Source organism: Aquarana catesbeiana, linkage group LG05 (genome assembly GCF_042186555.1).
Source record: "Aquarana catesbeiana isolate 2022-GZ linkage group LG05, ASM4218655v1, whole genome shotgun sequence".
Taxonomy (NCBI): domain Eukaryota; kingdom Metazoa; phylum Chordata; class Amphibia; order Anura; family Ranidae; genus Aquarana; species Aquarana catesbeiana.
The window spans coordinates 118,327,927-118,346,338 of NC_133328.1; the positions used below are offsets into that span (position 1 = coordinate 118,327,927).

The 18,412-nt window shown below is 39.3% G+C and overlaps 1 protein-coding gene across 2 annotated transcripts in view; it reads left to right on the top strand.

Annotated features, from left to right (window-relative positions):
* NPY (neuropeptide Y) overlaps positions 1 to 17,669 on the top strand; it is a 44,120-nt gene extending 26,451 nt beyond the window's left edge. Inside the window, exons 4-5 of one of the 2 annotated variants that reach the window (XM_073630108.1) lie at positions 5,595 to 5,744; positions 16,263 to 17,669. In XM_073630108.1, coding sequence (XP_073486209.1) covers positions 5,595 to 5,715 — 121 coding nt within the window. In that variant the 3' untranslated portion in view covers positions 5,716 to 5,744; positions 16,263 to 17,669. The remainder of the gene's footprint in view (positions 1 to 5,594; positions 5,745 to 16,262) is intronic. The other variant, XM_073630109.1, reaches the window with a different exon arrangement.
* The last annotated feature ends 743 nt before the right edge of the window (positions 17,670 to 18,412 follow it).

The window sequence follows — 18,412 nt, forward strand, 5'->3', positions numbered from 1 at the left end:
GCTGCTTTGCAGCTTCAGGACCTGGATGACATGCCATAACTGATGAAACCATAAATTCTCTCTACCAGAAAATCCTGAAGGAATATGTCTGGCCATCAGTTTGTGACCTCAAGCTCAAGTGCACTTGGGTTATGCAGCAGCACAATGATCTGAAACACACCCAAAGTCCACCTCTGAATGGCTGAAAAGAGCCAAAATTAAGGTTTTGGAGTGGCCTAGTCAAAGTCCAGACTTAAATCTGATTGAGGTGCTGTGGCATGACCTTAAACAGGCCTTTCATGCTCGAAAACCCTGGCTTAATTAAAACAATTCTGCAAGAGGGCCAGGCAGGTTTGGACAGCTTTTTTTCCCCTTAATAAATGAAATCATCATTTAAAAACTGCATTTTGCACTTACTGAGGTTATATTTGTGTAATATTAAAATTTGTTTGATAATCTGAATCAATTAAGTGTGACAAATATCCCCCCAAAAAAAATCAGGAAGGGGGGGGGGCAAATACTTTTTCACATCGCTGTACCAATATTGTTTTCTGCAGTGTTATTCACATTCTGATTGTTAGCACATGTGCAATGTATGCCGCATTCAAGGAATACTTCTGATAACTGCCACAGTTCATAGTGTGCTGATGTGTACTCTCAACTGATCTTCAAGCCCTCAAATGGCTGGTGCCATAGTTGGTCATGTGTACAGTGCTATGGAACCTGCAGATCTAAATAGAGGCTAGCACCATTCTCATGAGATAGGAGGGTTTAGTTACGCTTTAATTTTTGTGATAGGGGTTGATTTGCTGATGGTTTTAAGTTTAAGATTTAAGTAATCTTATTTGTATGAAAACCAAATATCAAATTTTTCAGTATATCAAAATTCCAGTTTAAATTGTCAAATCTTGCTTGGCCTCTACAGCAATGTGGCTTTTTGGTTTGTTGAAGGTCTTTTGTGTTGGTACTCTGCTATGTAAAAAATAGTTAGTCATGGTCAGCACCAAGCTAGAGTCTTAAGAAGAGCCTGTAATAGTGATAACATTGCATGACACTAGGACGGGGAGTGCCAGAGGTTACAGACATGCTGTAGCGTTAATGGAATGTTCAGGCGCTTTATTTACTATTTCTCATACGGATGAATTTTCATCAGGCTGCAAAAAGAGATAACCAAAAAGCCATGCAGGAAAATGGCCCCAAAGGTAAAATATTTTATCATCCTTAGAGTGAAAGTCTTTTAAACATCAAGCTAAGAAGATTTTTTTTAATTATAAAAACATAAAAAAAGATGAAATTCCAACACAGCAAATAATCTTCCAGCTAATTCATCTGTAGCCATACTTTATTTTATTCATCTGATAATATATCTGTTTCATGTTGGTTAGTCTTTAAAGTAAATGTCATTTGGTACCATGTTTGATATTTTATCATGATACGCCATAATGTGCTAATAGATCTTTTTATTTAAAAAACATCCTGAAAGAAAAATGCTTTAATTTCATCATAATTGAGCCACTGTAATATTTTTCGGACTGAAGGCAAACCTTTAATGATCCTGTATTATAATATATGCATAGCTGTATATAGTATACTGTATATTATATACGGTAATATAATTATACAGTATTAGCATTTAAAATAAATAAAAAACTTGCAATACAGAGCAAAATTTTAGGGATTCACCTTTCCTCTGTTTTGATTGTCTGATTGTAGCAGTTATTCTCTACATTTTTATGTGATTTATATGTGGAAGATTTGATTTAAACATATACTTAATATAGGGCAATTACTTGAGGCTCAAGTTTAGGTACATTTTTTAAATCCAAAGTTCTCTGCTCCCTCACCCCATACCCCCACAGCCGCAATCCTCTGATGCTGTGATGGTTAATATGATTGGCTGGAGCTGTCAGAGGGACTCATCAAGAGTGACGATTATGCCTACAATTACTGCCCCCTACTATAGCTTCCATGAACTATGAATGAGGAGGTGGACCTTTAGTTCCTCCACCCATACTCCATTCAAAGATTGGAAACCACATTACTTAGGTGCCAAAGACCTCGCCCTTGTCCTCTGCTACCATTGTTTCCTATAGTCCTAAGCTGCATAATGACTATGGTTTTCATTGTGTGGTTTTCTTTCTGATGTTCTTGTTACTTTCAATTTGTAAATTAGTTGACTTTGGTCTAAAACAGGCATTAATACGTTTGTATAATTTAAGGGACATTGTAACAATATCCATACAAGAATGATAATTTAGCCATTTTCTACCAATATACAACCCCCCCCCCCCCGGGTTGAACGAAAGAAAAATATCAGCTCCGGTCGGAGACACTGTATTAATCATGTTAGTTAATTCAGTGATCTCCCCCCGCTGAGCTGTTGTGTTCTGACAGGGGGAAGCCCCTCCACCAGAACACTCCAATCAGCGCTCCGTGCCATTGGCATTGGCATTAGATGCTGGTTTTCCAGGATGCTCGTCCGACAAATGGCCGGCTTCTGTCAGACAGACCAACATACACACGGGCTGAATGTCGTTTTTTTAACCGGCTGTTGTCTCCCAACATTCGGTCCATGTGCACCCGACTTAAGCTGCCCAGGCCATTGAAGGAAGTTCATTCAGTTACTGAATCTTAAAGTAATACCTCAGCACAAACATAGCTTTGATGTCCCATATTTCTCCTGCTTTTTACCTAGCAATGAAGACAAGTTTGTTAAGGTCTTCATTGGACAGAATCAAGGGGTTTTTGCAAAACATACTAAAACATTTTAATGTATATATATTTCTTGCCATCCCTGAATCCCAATCAAGTCACATTGGGATGCAAATTCCAATACCTACTGAGCACTTCACTTGTGAGTATGGCGTGTTGTAGTGCCCCCCAGCCAAAATACGTTATAGTGTGAGTTAAGCCCTTAGTAGGGGTGTGGCCCAAATAAAAACTGTGATTACGTTGTGCAAAATCTTCTAATCTAAGTCATCCAGTGGCTGGTAAGAACTCCTAAACCAATTTATTAAAAGCCGCAATTCCCACTAAATGGTGAAGATTCTATGGTAATAACATTGATGCAAACCACCAAAATATAATAAGACAGCTAGAATGAAATGTGTTAGCGTTTATAGTGACACCCAGTGTCTTCAATTTCTTGGATGTCAAAACAGATCTGTTTACCCCCTGGGTAAGGCATTTTATTAGACTTGACAAAATGATCAATAGATAACAGACACGGAAAACCACTTTTCAAGTGGGTAATTCGTGCTGTCTGAACAGCATGCTCATCAACTGAAACGTCCAATTTATGATGTTATTCCAATTATAAAATGAACGTTAATGAGGCTATGCTATAATATACTGATACAGATATTTAATAAGAATCCGGATTAGTTACAACCTTATAATGTGATTGCTCTGCTATATCTGCATGCACATTTTAATTTTAATATTTTATTTACTAATGCATTTATCATATACTGTAGCTCCATAAATATATAATAGCATGCAATGCCGGTTTGGCTCCTGTGTTCACATTTACCAATTTGTTCTCTTGGAACACTAATACAGGATTGCATTACAATAATAATATTAAGACCACCCTGCTGTTTTATTTAATTGAATTCGATGTAATATTTGTAATCTAAACTGTACTGATAAAAAGACAGTTTAGGTGCAGCCATGTATAGGGTGTGGTCTTTCGAGTATTTAGATATTTTTGACAAGCTGTAAATAAGTTTTAAATCGAGTCTTCATTAACCTCTTTAGCTGCAGGTACCATGGAACAGTTTAATCTCCTAAGTTTACAGCAGAAACATTGAAATGATTTAATTCATTCTTTTAGCAGCTCAGCTCACTTTGCTTCCTTCTTCCCTCTGTACTTAGAAGCAGGGCCAAGGATAAGGGGCTACCACCAGTCCTCCTGTTATGTTCCCAGACCAGCAAGGGGGCCCCAGGCAGCAGGGTAAATCATATTTGGGCAAGGACAATGATTGGCAGCTGAAAATTGGCTTCTCCTCTCCCTCACGCTGGCTTTCGCTACTGCAGAGAGAGCCATACAGGGGATCAGTTCCAGTAATTTCCCCCTCCGCACCAATCACCCTCACTCTGCACCATGAGATTCTCCCTGCTGCCCAGGCCCCCCTTTTTTCCCCCCTACCCCTGCAGTGTTTCCGGCTTCCCTCCTCACCTTCCTGCCAGCAGCTGAAGCACACAATAGGATCCTTCAGGATGGATAGTGGGAGAAGGGCCCAGGAAATATGTCATATTTACCAGCCTCTTCCATTCCTGAATGTACCAGGGGCAGATCCAGGGGGGGCAATGGGTCAATTCCCCCCCCCCCCCGAGAAAATAGTGAGCAGGCTGTGTTGATGTCGATCCCCCCATCAGCCGTTGCTGTCACAGGGCAGCAGCGTCGAAACTGACAGGCTCTGTAAAGGGAGTGACACAGGCAGAGCCGCAGCTGTGGGGGATTTCCACACCTCCTTCACCTCCTTGAGGCGAACATTCACCTGGCAATGCCCTCCTATTAGCTACATTCAGGACCAATGGCTGGGAAACTAGCAGCTAGAGAATTATGGGACATGAAGTCCTGGAAACCAACAGGCCCCAGGATGATTCCCTGAGAGGACTGCAGCCCCCAGCATGCCAAGCAGGAGGAGGAAGAGGAAGAGAGGAGAAGAGGGACCATGAGGCTGTCGGGTGGAGGGAGCCAGTGATTCTATTATTATCCTCCAAGATAAGAACTTACCTCCAGGTGGGGGAGCGAGGGGGATGGGGGGGTGGGATGCAGGCTTCCATAGAGGTACAGGACCTTATCACTGGCTACATCTACCCTTTCCTCCCCTCCACCTGGCTGCTCCCACCCTGTCCTCCCCTCCACCTGGCTGCTCCCACCCTGTCCTCCCCTCCACCTGGCTACATCCACCCTGTCCTCCCCTCCACCTGGCTGCATCTACCCTTTCCTCCCCTCCACCTGGCTGCTCCCACCCTGTCCTCCCCTCCACCTGGCTACATCCACCCTGTCCTCCGCTCCACCTGGCTGCCTCTACCCTTTCCTCCCCTCCACCTGGCTGCTCCCACCCTGTCCTCCCCTCCACCTTGCTGCTCCCACCTTGTCCTCCCCTCTACCTGGCTACATCCACCCTGTCCTCCCCTCCACCTGGCTGCATCCACTCTTTCCTCCCCTCCACCTGGCTGCTCCCACCCTGTCCTCCCCTCCGCCTGGCTGCTCCCACCCTGTCCTCCCCTCCACCTGGCTGCATCCACCCTGTCCGCCCCTCCACCTGACTGCATCCACCCTGTCCTCCCCTCCAACTGGCTGCATCCACCCTGTCCTCCCCTCCACCTGGCTGCTCCCACCCTGTCCTCCCCTCCACCTGGCTGCTCCCACTCTGTCCTCCCCTCCACCTGGCTGCAACCACCAATATTTTTTCAAGACGCTGTGTATTTATATGTGTTTGTGTGTATGTATATATAATTGCATTTTATAGTTGGCCCCCCTACTTTTGCCCCTGTCCTCCCATGTGCCCCCCTAAATATGAAAGCTGGAGACACCACTGTCCTCTCACCGCCCCCCTGCATCGCCGCATTTCTGCATCTAAAAAACTGCCATTACTGTGCAGGCCTCACTCTGGGACAACAGGGACACTGTCACTGGCCACTGGCAGTGACAATCTGCATCTGATAACAGGCGACGTAGAAAGTGACAAGCCCCATCTGAAGGCAGGTGACGGTGGCAAGTGACACACTCAGGGCTCCCATTCTGCATTATGGTGAGTTGAACTAATTTATTTTATATTACAATGTAATAAGAGCAATAATGCGCTTCAATGATTCTGGCACCATATTAACCATGGTGCCGTGATGATTGAAGCGCTAATTTCCCATTTCCCATTTCCCCTACAAATTGCCTGCAAAAATTTTGGCAGTGCCCTTCCTGAGATTGGACTCTGGATCTGCCCCTGGAATGAATACAATGAGTGATCGGTGCCAATCACTCACTGTGTTCAGTCATAACTGAAGCATAGTAAACTGTGTTTATTTGGGGGGGCCTGCAAGGTTGGCTGTATGGGGTCCTGTGGTTTCTAACAGCACCCCTGCTTAGAAAGCTGTGAGGAAGGAAGGAGGGAGATGAGTTAGCTTAGACAATGACTTCAGTGCTTCTGCTCTAATGTTTCTGCTGTGAACTTTAAAGTGTATGTTAACCCTAACAATGAGCTTCTCTTATTTGCTCCATTCTGGTCTGCTAAATATACCATTGATGATGTTTTATTGTATGTGCAAAAAATATCTGGTGGTTTTGCCAGAAATCTTGTGAGCTAATAACTTTCTCTCTACCTGTGCACAAGGAAGGGACATGGAGATGAGGAGAAGGAGTTCTGTGTTCTTAGGAATGCATCAAAAATAAAGTAGGCATGGCTGACAACACAAATCAGAGCCAAAAATACACGGTGTTATCATGTAAAAAAAAAAAAGGTGTGAACTATATTTCTGGCACATCAATGCGTATGTACTTACAGTGTGTATAATAAAACATGGAAAAAATAGCATGTATTGCAGTGATGTAAGGAATATTTTTTTTGTTTTTCTTTTTTTAAATTTTTTCATTGACATAAGCTTTAAAGATAAAATACTCCATAGTGCCTACCTGCAGATACAAAAGTTTGTGCAAGATTGTCATAAAGCTTATTTACTGCCTGTGAAGTGGAAATAATTGCATGTCCATAACCTGCTCGCAGGTTCACTTTAATAATGCAGCAAAAATTAAATCAGACCTTAAATGGCTGCACTGATCACTCAAAAATGAAATATTACTACAGGAAATTATTGTGGCATGGTACATATCTTTAACCCTTTCTCTGACGTAAGACTAAAGTGATAGCAGAACAGGTTTTTAACACTTCTGCTGCTGCTAAAGCAGCCAGGGCTGTGTTGTTCACACGTGTTAAGATATAACTAAAAGCAACAATTGTTTTTCTTTTGGATAAAGTGGAGAGAGATAAGAATGCTTGTCAGTTTTTATTGCTGTCTGTGTCCCCATTTAGGAGTTTCACCCTCTCTATTTGTCCTGTTTACCATTATCATTGAAAGTGAAAGATAAGAGATAATCCCAAATTTTGGGTTGTCCCCAGAAAAGTAATGGAGGGGAAATCTTCCAGTGGGGACACTAGTTTGGTGACCTGGGGGGACCCAAGGAATTCCTTTAATTTGCAGGGATTTCCTCTCACTTCCTGTTTGGCTACGGGACAATAAGTAAAGGTAATTCTCTGCAATGGGAAACAGATGATGGAAAAAAAATCTGATAGGGTTTATAACCCTCCCTTGCTTTATCCAAAATGGAAAAAAAAATGCCTATAGTTCTACTGTAAGTCAACTTTCAGGTTTCCACTGGAAGTGATCACTTCCCAGAAATGTGTCCACCTTCCCTGCGTGACCATTTTCCGCACCTTGTATTCTAAGCTGCACTGCCCCTCCTGGGGGCCTGGTGTGGCAGATATTGACTGGTAGAGCCGAAGGAGATCGGTAAAAATCCATTTGCTGATCATCCTTTTCAGTTAATAAAGCTGAAAGTGACAGGCATTTTGTCACTTCCAGTTTCAGAGCTGTCATTCCCCGGCTGCTGTGTCCGGAATAAATATTTGTGTTAATATTGTGAAACAGAACATTTGCAACTACCAACATTATATTTTCCAGGATCTCTGCTTTCAGAAAATATATAATGTTTTGGGGTGTTACTCATTTTCAATGGCTGCCCCCTATACATGTATAAAAACAAAAAATATAGAAACATAGAAGCATAATGGCAGAAAAAGACCAAATGGTTCATCAAGGAGGGATTTTTTTTGTTTTTAACCTTTTTGTTTGAATATAGACCTGTGTTTAGGTGAAGCATTTATAATTTCACTTACTTGACTGACTCACTACCTCTGCTTCAATCTGTTTCCTCCTACTACTTTGAGGTCATGCCACTGCGTTTTAGATCTTAGCTTCATGTTAGAAAATACTGCCCTCTTGAACCTTATTTACACCCTTAAAGTATTTACTGACTAGGATCCAGCTAGTGAAATTCACAACCTATTTACTTGTTCCATATGTCTGAGCAACTAAAATGTACAGCTAGAGGATGAGGCTCATCAGTAAAAGGTGACCTTACTGTCACTTTAACCACTCTGGAAGATTTTGCAACGCTGTACCTGCATGAAAATGTATATCATTTTTTTCACACAGAGTTTTTTTTTTTTTGGTGGTATGTGATCGCCACTGGGTTTTTTATATTTTATTATATAATGGAAAAAAGACAGAAGATTAAAAAAACTGGATTTTTTCTATTTTCTGTTATAAAACATATCAGTCAAAAAATATATATTTTCTTCATGAATTTTGTCCAAAATGTATTCTGCTACATGTCTTTGGTAACAAAATCCCAATAAGTGTATATTAATTGTTTTGTATGAAAATCCCAGTGATGGTATAAAGACTAGAATTTTTGGGTTCTGGGCGTGGGGTGAGAAGGTCTCATCCTACAGCCAGAGCACAGGGCTGTACACTGTATTTTGCTGAGGCTACATATAGTTTATACAGCTTGCCCAGTAGGTGCACTTGTTAGTGTGTGAAATAGTTAATTTAGGTCAGCGTGGCCCAAGCAAACTGTTTAAAGTGACAGTAAAGCTGGAGATCAGCTTTCAAAATTGTCTGAAAATAGATTTCATGCACACCTGGGCCACTTAATAGTACAGTAGATTAAAATAGGATAATCGGCTGTGATAGTTGCATGTGTTTTACTCTTTTTTAAAAGGAGTATGTCATGTCTGAGGCTGAGATGTAAATCATAAGGAACCCACCACATAGCTTTAATATATTTCAAGTTACAAATGATTTTCTTTGTTGCACTCATGGATGTTTTTTATTACTTAAGCAAGTAGAAACTCAAGTTGCATGTGTCCTCCTATAGGAGGTTTGTGTGACATGCAAATAGATGTAGGTTGGAGGAACGGTCATTTATGTTTGTGAGATCATTCAAGAACAAAATGTGTATGTGTATAAGTACATTTACTATACTGCCTCTTTTGATAGTTATTTTTATTTATTTCTGTCACTTTGAAATGAAGATAAATTCCATCCTTCAGTTGATTGGGTTGAGTTGACAAAAGAGTTCTGGTAACCCTACACATATCATTACTCCTAGACCCCATGTGATCTTCTATCTCAGATCACAGCTAGGAATGTAATTTTACTAATGAAAGCAGGCCACTTTTAGAATACCTACTTCACACTATGCAAATAAATGTATTCTGCTTGTTCTGGAATGGTATTTCTCAGTGTTATTCCTGGAAGAAGGAAAAATTAATAAAACAGAATAAAGGTCGATACTGTAAGAGAAAAGGTTACATTAGATATTACTTTGTTATGATGTGATTATGAAAAATAGGTATTTCATTCCATGACAGTGTCTATAACGTAGATGTTTAATCGACATTTGTGCAGTAAAATCCATTTTCTAATTAGTCACAGATTTTTGTAAAATAATCTCATTTTAAATATGCATAATTTAGATTTAAAAAGTAAAAGTAAACAAAGTTAATTGATATAAGACCTTCCTTAAACTCACAATTGTAGCCTTTTATCTTGTATTATATACAGTAACAGCAATCTCTCTTTTTAATTCAGATTATAGCAGTAGTAGAATATTGTACAGTGTTAGCCATCGATTAATGTAGAAATTTTGGAGTTTAAGTAATATCCTTTACTGGCTAACTTGAAGGCTATTTGCGGCACCCCCACAGCCTAGCCAAAAAACTTCCATTCTGAGCGTTCTCCTGAACCTCCTATTCTCCCACTGTCAGTATGTTTTAAGTTTAGCACAGGTACATTTTTGGGTGACAGTAAAATGGCTATTTATTAGCCAAAGTTGCCTTATAATCTCTGTAAATGATAATCTTTGTATCAGGCGTGGGCTGATGCTGACAAATATCCAGTCAAATATTAAATAGCTGTTGTGTAAACTGTGATCATACAACCGCTGCTTAATGCTCTGTAAGTAGTTCTTCTGTGAGTGATGAAATTGTCCTCTATATAAAATGGGCTCTTAGAATTTACTCAAATGCCATTACTACTGGGATCTGGCCAAAACCAAGGCTTACTAAATCTATTCCAGGTCAGGCTGCCCACAAGGGACATAGGGTGACCTAATCTGCCTTTGTACGAACAGAAAGTAAGGTTTGAGCTGTGGTTACCATAAGGCACTTGTAGAACTGTGCCTAAGACAGCAAGAATTGCCACGTGATAAAAGAGCTTATACAATGAGTGTAATCATAAATGTTTACCTGGGGCATCGAGACTTCTAAATATAGCTCCAAGTACAGTCACTAATAGATCAGTCTGGTGGGGACACCTTCTAGTTTTCTATATCTCTTAAGGGTTCATACAGAAAGATCTCTTCACCATATTTTTTTTACCTTATTCTCAACCCCCACCATGTCTTACTGCTCTTACTACAGAAAGGGTGTTTTCCAGGTTCCCCCACTATTCCTTTTGTGTGCTCTGTGCTCCATAATATCAATCAAATTAAACATTTAGTATGGAAGGTATGAATTGTAAGTTCTGCTGCAGTGATGCAGACTTAAAGGAGAAGTGTAGGATGTAAAAAAAAAAAGCATAGATACTCACCTACGTGGCTGCAGCATTGGTTAGATGCTGCAGCTGTCTCCCACTGGCTGTAGGACAGAGAACTGTTTGATCACATGACCTCTGACCACTCAGTTCTCGATCTTCACTGAGCAGAGAGTTGGTGACTGCAAGTCACCAGCTTACTGCTCTGCCCCTCAAGCACTCACTGAAGGGCCAGGCTGTGGAGGGGGAGGGAGCGATTGACTGAGAGGCTGAGCCAGCTGTCGGTCAGGCATCTGGGTGGATCCTGACATAAGTGTACTCTTGTGACCCAGAAGAGAACTATGGCCTAAAAAGCTTTGGCCATACTTCTCTTTTAATCAGGTTCAGAAATCTCAGCACCAAAGTCCCCAAGAGACATTAGAACCATATAAACTATTAATTTCAGCCTTGGCTCTACTATTACTGTTCTTTACCTTAGTTCCATATATTTTTTTCTTGATAATTCTCAACATTTTATCAATATTATTGCTTTGCATACATATAGTTTGTATGTGACATAAAAAATAAAAGCATTTTACTGTAACTTCATCCACATAACAAACAGTAGAACATTATCAGATGTGTATCTACAACTACCAGGAACTAGAACCTGTATTTCTATACTTTTTTCACTGGTGTCAATACCAGCAATCCTAGCCACGGTTATGATGGGTGGAGTTTACTCACATAGGGTGGGAGCACTATTCTTATCAGTGTACCTAGTGGCACTCCTGCCAGGAACCCAAATCAGTTGAAAGTGTTCAGATACTGTTCTACAATTGAAGACAAATATTGTGCAGAGCATTTGTTCAGATAGCAATTAGTTTACCATGGAGATTTTTTTATATGCATTTACATTGTTTTAATTCCCTACCCCATGTTAGGCTGGGTTCACACTATCTTCGCATGCAGCTTACAGCAGGGGTCCGATGCGTCCTCATTCACCATTTCAGGTCCGATTTCAGCCCGAATTTTTGGCTGAATTCAGACCTGAAATGAACCAAAAGATGCACAGGGCTCCTGTGCAAATTTGCGTCGGAGCCACAGCGGAGATATTTGAACTGGCTCCATAGAGAGCCGGTCAAATACTCCAGCTATTGCCAATTGGATGCAGGGAGCCTGCATCCAATTCACAATAGTGTGAACCCAGCCTCAATCAAACATTAGTTCCAATATAACTAAAATAAAACGTGAATTATTAGTGCAGTCACTCTTTAATAAATAACGTGAATATCTATCTCATTATAGCTAGCTATAACACCACACAGTGATATCACTTCATAATATAAAAGTGCAGTGCAACAAATAAATTCAACTTAATACGTGTCCTTAAATAGCCCTTTCTTATCAACAGAACTCATGTGTTCAATGCACAACAGTGGTGGGATCCTCCTCCTCAAAATCACCCAGACATATAGAGAAATTCGCTGCTCACCTCGTTGCGTGACCTTTCTGTTAGATAGAGGTACAAACACATTTAATAAAGACCCATGACAATATAGAAAACTCTAGATGTCTTGTTACAATTAGATAATCCACATCAGATCCTCACTGGTGTTCTCCACACAGACTATGGTGGTGTTTGAAAAGTATAAAAGAAGGACAAATAGTGCTCTCTGTATACTAATAATTCAAGCTGTAATAAAAGATGTCAGATCACTCACATGCACAGTGGATTGACATAAAAAGGTCAAAAGCATAAACGTTCCACTTGTCATACAGCCTCCAGTGCATAGAGAAAGCAAGATGTTGTTCCCCACTCCTGAGACGCAATTACCATGTGTTCAAGGTTGGCCACTCACCTTATGCTATAGCCTCACTGTTAGATTGAAGCTACACTAGCACACAAAGATAATGTACAGTAGATAACACCCCCTCTCTTTAAATGGACTTGAATAACATCTGATCTTCCCAGATGTTCTCCTCATACAGGGTGATGCTATACAAAATATAAGGAAGACAAATAGTGATCTCTGTATACTTATAAAAGTAAAGTAGAGTAAAATAAAACCACTCCCATAAAATAGGATAGAAAAGGCACACAAGAGTCTTAAGCTTCAGTGCTCTATTAACCATGCAGTCTCCCATGTTTAAAGAAAGCAAGATTATATGTCCTTATGGCATGCAATCACCTTGTGCTCAAAAATGGCCGCTCACCTTCTCACATGACCTCACTGCTAGACTGAGGTAATATTGGCGTATAGGATAAGGTGAGTGGCCAATCTTGAACACATGGTAATGGCCGGTTGTGTTAGGAGTGGGGAACAACATTTTGCTTTCTCTATGCATTGGAGACTGTACAACTAGTGGGACATTTATGCTTTTGACCTTTTTATGTCAATCCACTGTACATGTGAGTGGTCTGACATCTTTTATTGTATCTTGAATTATTAGTATACAGAAAAGCACTATTTGTCTTTCTTTTATACTTTTCATACATCATCTCCTCACCATCATTTGTGAGGATAATACCAGTCAGGATCTGGTGTGGATTATCTATATGTACCAAGACATCTGGAGTTTTTTATACCGTCATTGGTCTTTATTAAGTGTTTGTAGGACTATTTGTGGACACTTATTAAGCTGATTTTATTTGTTGCACTGCACTTTTATATTATTATTATTACTTCTAATATAGATTTAAGGACTTTTCAAGACTTAGTGATATAGCTTGTTAGGGGAATTTGAATTTTGTTTAGAGTGAGTGAACAATGTTCTTAAATGCATGGGAAAAATAAAAGAGAAAGGATGAGTCCCTTGAATTCCTGTATCCTGCCATTTCCATTTGGTCGCCAGGCAGTTTGTCTTCATTCCTAATCTAACCTAATCCCTTAAAAAATAATAATACATACAAATCATACATAGCTGGAGTTCAAGCCACAACAGCTACTTAACTGTAGTCAATCTCTTTATAGCAATATATATCTGTTCCCTACTACTTTTTTACAGTCATGTGACTTCCTCTGAACTCCTCTAACCCCTTTTCATTCATCATTGGATTTCAGTACACTTTTCCACTGCATATACATGACTGCACTCTAGTATAGCACACAGTGAACATTAAAAGCAGGGCATATGAACCCACCTGCTCACTTGAACTGTAATTCTTTTGTAACCATATTTGATTTACTGCATGCCTAATTTTTGAGTTGTGTAATAAAAAAAACATATATGCTTTAGGATCACAAGCGTAACTATACACAGTAACTACCTAGTAACCTAGCAAATCCTCAAAAAAAGTGCGCTGCTAGAAATTAAATACGTCTATACTGCATGTACCCATTGGCACAAGCCCAAAGCTCATTGACACAGGCACCTAAACTATTTTTAGACAGTCACATAAAAGGAGGGTTTTAAACTAAAGCAGTCCCTAGATGAGTCAGCAGTGGATTGAATGAAAAAAATTACTTGATTCCCCCATCCACACACTCAATGTGGATGGGGGAATCCTCCCCACTGAGCTATTGTATTCTGACAGCAAGGAGACTTCTGTCAGTATGCACAGACCAGTGCTGCCAGCTAAGTTGCATAAAAATCTAACCCCTCTTACTCTCTTGCCTTGTAACTGCTCACTGAGGCCACCTATTACATCTAGTGGCCAATAGGGAGCCAGTAGCAGCAGTGGGTAAGCAAAAGTGCAAAGTTGTGTCACTGGTTGCAGTTGTATAATTCAGGGGGAAAATATAACATGGAATAGCTTCATTTTGAGGATCCTACATTTGTAACCATTCATGTGCAATGCACTTGTATAATAGGGCTCGATTTCCAATTTAGCATATTAAATATGTGGCTATTGCTGTAAGTCATTTCTGGGACCTTATCATGATGTCTCTTTAAATAACTTTTGAAGAGTGCAATGAAGCCCCCTCTACCCGAATACAAACAACAGCTATATCCTTAAATTTTCAGAGGCATAGTACAGGTTCACTTTAAAGGGGAAGTCCACCCTAACACTAAAATCTCTACATCTACAGACATCCACGATCTAAGACTAACCTATCTTGCCCTGTAAAAAAAAAAATCGCTAAATATACCTTTTCTACACGCAACTCAGGCTCAATTCCCTTCAGAAATTCAACTACAATCACATATGGTGGAGCGCTTCCTTATTTCCAAGCATGTGGACCGTGTCCTTTCCTCTTTGTATCTCCGGGTGACCCTGGGAACTGATAACCAGGGGACTAGGCTATTTAACAAATGGAAGCTGGCTGTGCCCTCCCTGACGGATGACGATTGGGAAGAGGGAGTCCAACAATATATTCCTTTGATGATATCCGCCAGGGACAGGTACATCCAGTTAAAATTCCTTCACCAGGCATACTACACACCCCAACGGCTTGCTAAAATATATCCCTCTCACTCTGATAGGTGCCCAAAATGCAATACGGATATAGGTACTTTCTTACATGTGGTGTGGTCGTGCCCCCTTCTTCAACAGTTCTGGAGGGAGGTGGTGCAATACATCAACTTAATTGGGAACCTGACACTTACACTGGATCCCCGGGTCCTTCTCCTGGGGATCTGTGATACCCTCATCGCGAACACCCATAAGAGGCTATTCGTTTTCTATGCTCTATTCTATGCAAGGAAAACCATCTTATTTAAATGGAAACAGACAGACCCCCCAACAGTGGGACAATGGAAAACACTCATTGATAAGACCCTCCCTCTATATAAGCTCACATTTATGAGCCGGAAGTGTCCCAAAAAGTTTGAAAAAATTTGGGGTCCATGGGTGTCTAGGTGATGGCCTCTGATGCGGATCAGCCCAGGAGAAATCGCTGAACTTATACACCACTAGATCGATTAAGAAATATTTAGAATACACTTTAAATTACCACTAAAATATACCTCCCCCCCCCCCCTTTTTTTTTTTTTTTGCTTTGAGGAGGAGGTATTGCTCCTAAAATACAACTTTGTAGTGATATGAATACATGCAACTAAGATCTGAACTGATCTTGCTTGCTTTTTGATGTAATACTTGAGACTATTTAACTTAGATTGTCACTTTCCTTCTGGAAATGGTTCTTCTTTGCCTCTTTTATGTAATCCTCTCTTATTGTGCCCCTTTTATATTTCTATGTATAGGTATATGTATATTTATATATATATTTGTGAATGTACGTCTTTTTTATCTTTGTACTGAAACATTTCTCCTTTGGAGATGAATAAAAACGTAACTGTTAAAAAAAAAAAAATATATACCTTTTCTGAAGCCGATCTGGTCTGGTCCCACACTGACAGCTTTGCTGTGGAGGCAGGTGCAGAGGAGGCAGCGACAACGGAAGCCCCATAGTAAGTCAATGGGTGATGTCACTTCCCATTCATTTCCCAGCCATTGTCGGCTGTCTCCTCTGCAGAGCTTCTGCAACTGGACTGGAGCGGTTTCAGAAAAGATATGTATAGTGATTTCTTCTTTACAGGGCTAGATAGGTTAGTCTTAGATTGTGGAAACCTGTAGATGTGGAGATTTTAGTGTTAGGGTGGACTTCCCCTTTAGGGCTCCAGATGACCTGTTTCTGCATACTCCTGAGCTAGAAATCTGACTCTCTATATTATAAAGCATAAAATACTAATACAGTTTATTTTCAATCTGCCTGCAACAACAACCTTCTTAATGTGCTGTGATTTTGTCTTTGCAGATATGAAGACCCTCCAATGTGGTGATGACAATGAAATTCCATCTTCAGTCTTTTTCAAAGTTTTTGATCCATATTTCATTGCTCTCTGACAAATCAGACTTTTGAAAACCCTCCGAAAACAAGACCAATGCATGCAGACATTTGCTGAATTCTGTAGAATTATTTTATTCTTCCACCACATTTGTATAAAGACATCTGTTGTTAAAATAAATACTTTGTGCTTTGAAAGTGCAATGAAGAAATGAAAAATACGTAGCAGGTGTTTCCGGAGCCGAAAATATACCTGTCAGGGCAGGTCAGTATGTTGTAACACTTCTGGCAGCGAAACAATTAAGAGACCTCACTAATTTCATTCCACTTATGTTATGTCAATGACTGGAGCTCTTACATCCTGTATCTTTCTTGTGGAGAAAAGTAAAATGCTGTATGATGTAATTATATAAACCAATCCAATTTAGCAAAAGAAAAAAAAATCTGATTTTAAATTGATGTATTGTTTATTACAGGTATAATCCTTGGTGTTGACACTAAAATTAAAACATTTCTGGATGTTGACTTCAACATCATTCAAGTAAAAAAAAATATATATCACGCTTTTTTCCCTTATACCATCATATCGGTTTTAGAAAAACTTCATGTAAAATTTGTGAAATTTAAAATCTGAAAGTTTTTTCAGCCAAGCTGCAATTATTTTTTTCCTCCCGAAACCGACTATCTCTTGGAAAAGGTGCAAGCTGCTGACTGATATCCATTTCCTGTTTTGAAATTGACTATTTCAGCTATCTTGTTTTAGTTTTGCTATGAGCTGGAAAACACAATAACAAAACAAAAGGAGAAGGGTTTGGTAAACTGCACTAATGAGAGTTATATTAAGGAGCAGGCTGAACCTGTTTCAAGACACAATTCACATATAAGCAACTACAATTTGCCACTGCATAGGAAAGGCCCTTATATAATTGATTTATAAAATCAGGATTTGCTATATATATATATATATATATATATATATATATATATATATATATATATATATTTGTTTTGTTTTAACCATTTAAGAAGAATTAACAATAAACTGGGTCATGCTTTTAAATTGCAGTCACCACTACTATCTTGCGCTGTTTTTAAAGTGAAAAGACAGATTACCTAAGATTCTCAAGTTTAATGAGATGGCAAAAGCATCTGTCTATGGTTATTTGTTATTACTAAGGTCAAATCACCATATTTATTAGTAGAGTTTGTAGTGGGTAATACATATTCCATAATTCAGTCACATGTCATATATATTGCCAAATTATGTTATTATGATTTTATATTACTTTGTCCTTAGTTTCTAGCAGCTGATGAAAATACAACATTTAACTGGTAACTTTTGAAAACATCAAGTGTAATAAATCTAAATAAAAATAAGCATTTGGATGTAGTTGATTTTATTGTTTTGTCTATGTTATTCATATTTTTCTGTTTTTGTGGAAGGATAGTATACTTGGCAAATAAGTATACATCTTCTTTTTTGTATTTGTTGAATGTAAATACTCTTATTTTAACACTATACCTAGTTTCATCAAAGGGGTCCATAGATGTTATACAAATGAACAAAGGCCTACGCAGCACTCAATAGTTGCCAGTAAAAAAATATTTTTTTTAAAGATGGCTAAAATACATGTAACACGTAACATTATCAGACTGCTCAAAATGATAGTAAGCCCTAATATGTGGTAGAAACAATGTTTAAGGAGGCAAGTATCAAATATCAGAGTGATGCCCAAGATTGTAAGAACTGTCCTTTGTTTGTTAAAATTGGCAAGCCTGGAGTTGTTTTCAAATGCAGGAAAAATCAATATTTTTTTTAAGACATTACAATTTTTCCATAGATTTCATGGAATCCTGAAACCTACCAACCACAGAAGTTATTCCTGTACAATCATTACCAGTGAAATAAAAATGTGTTGGCACACCATCAAAATGCATTTTACTACTAGTGTTAAACAGATGACATCTGTATCTGGACATTTGCAAAATTGCCATCTATCTACCTGCTGCAGCATTCAGCCTCTATAATGGTCTATAGCCCATAAAATGTGCTCCACTTGGACCATAAAAGAATAATTGGAGGAACATGATTCTCATAAATTTACATATGAAAAAGAGGT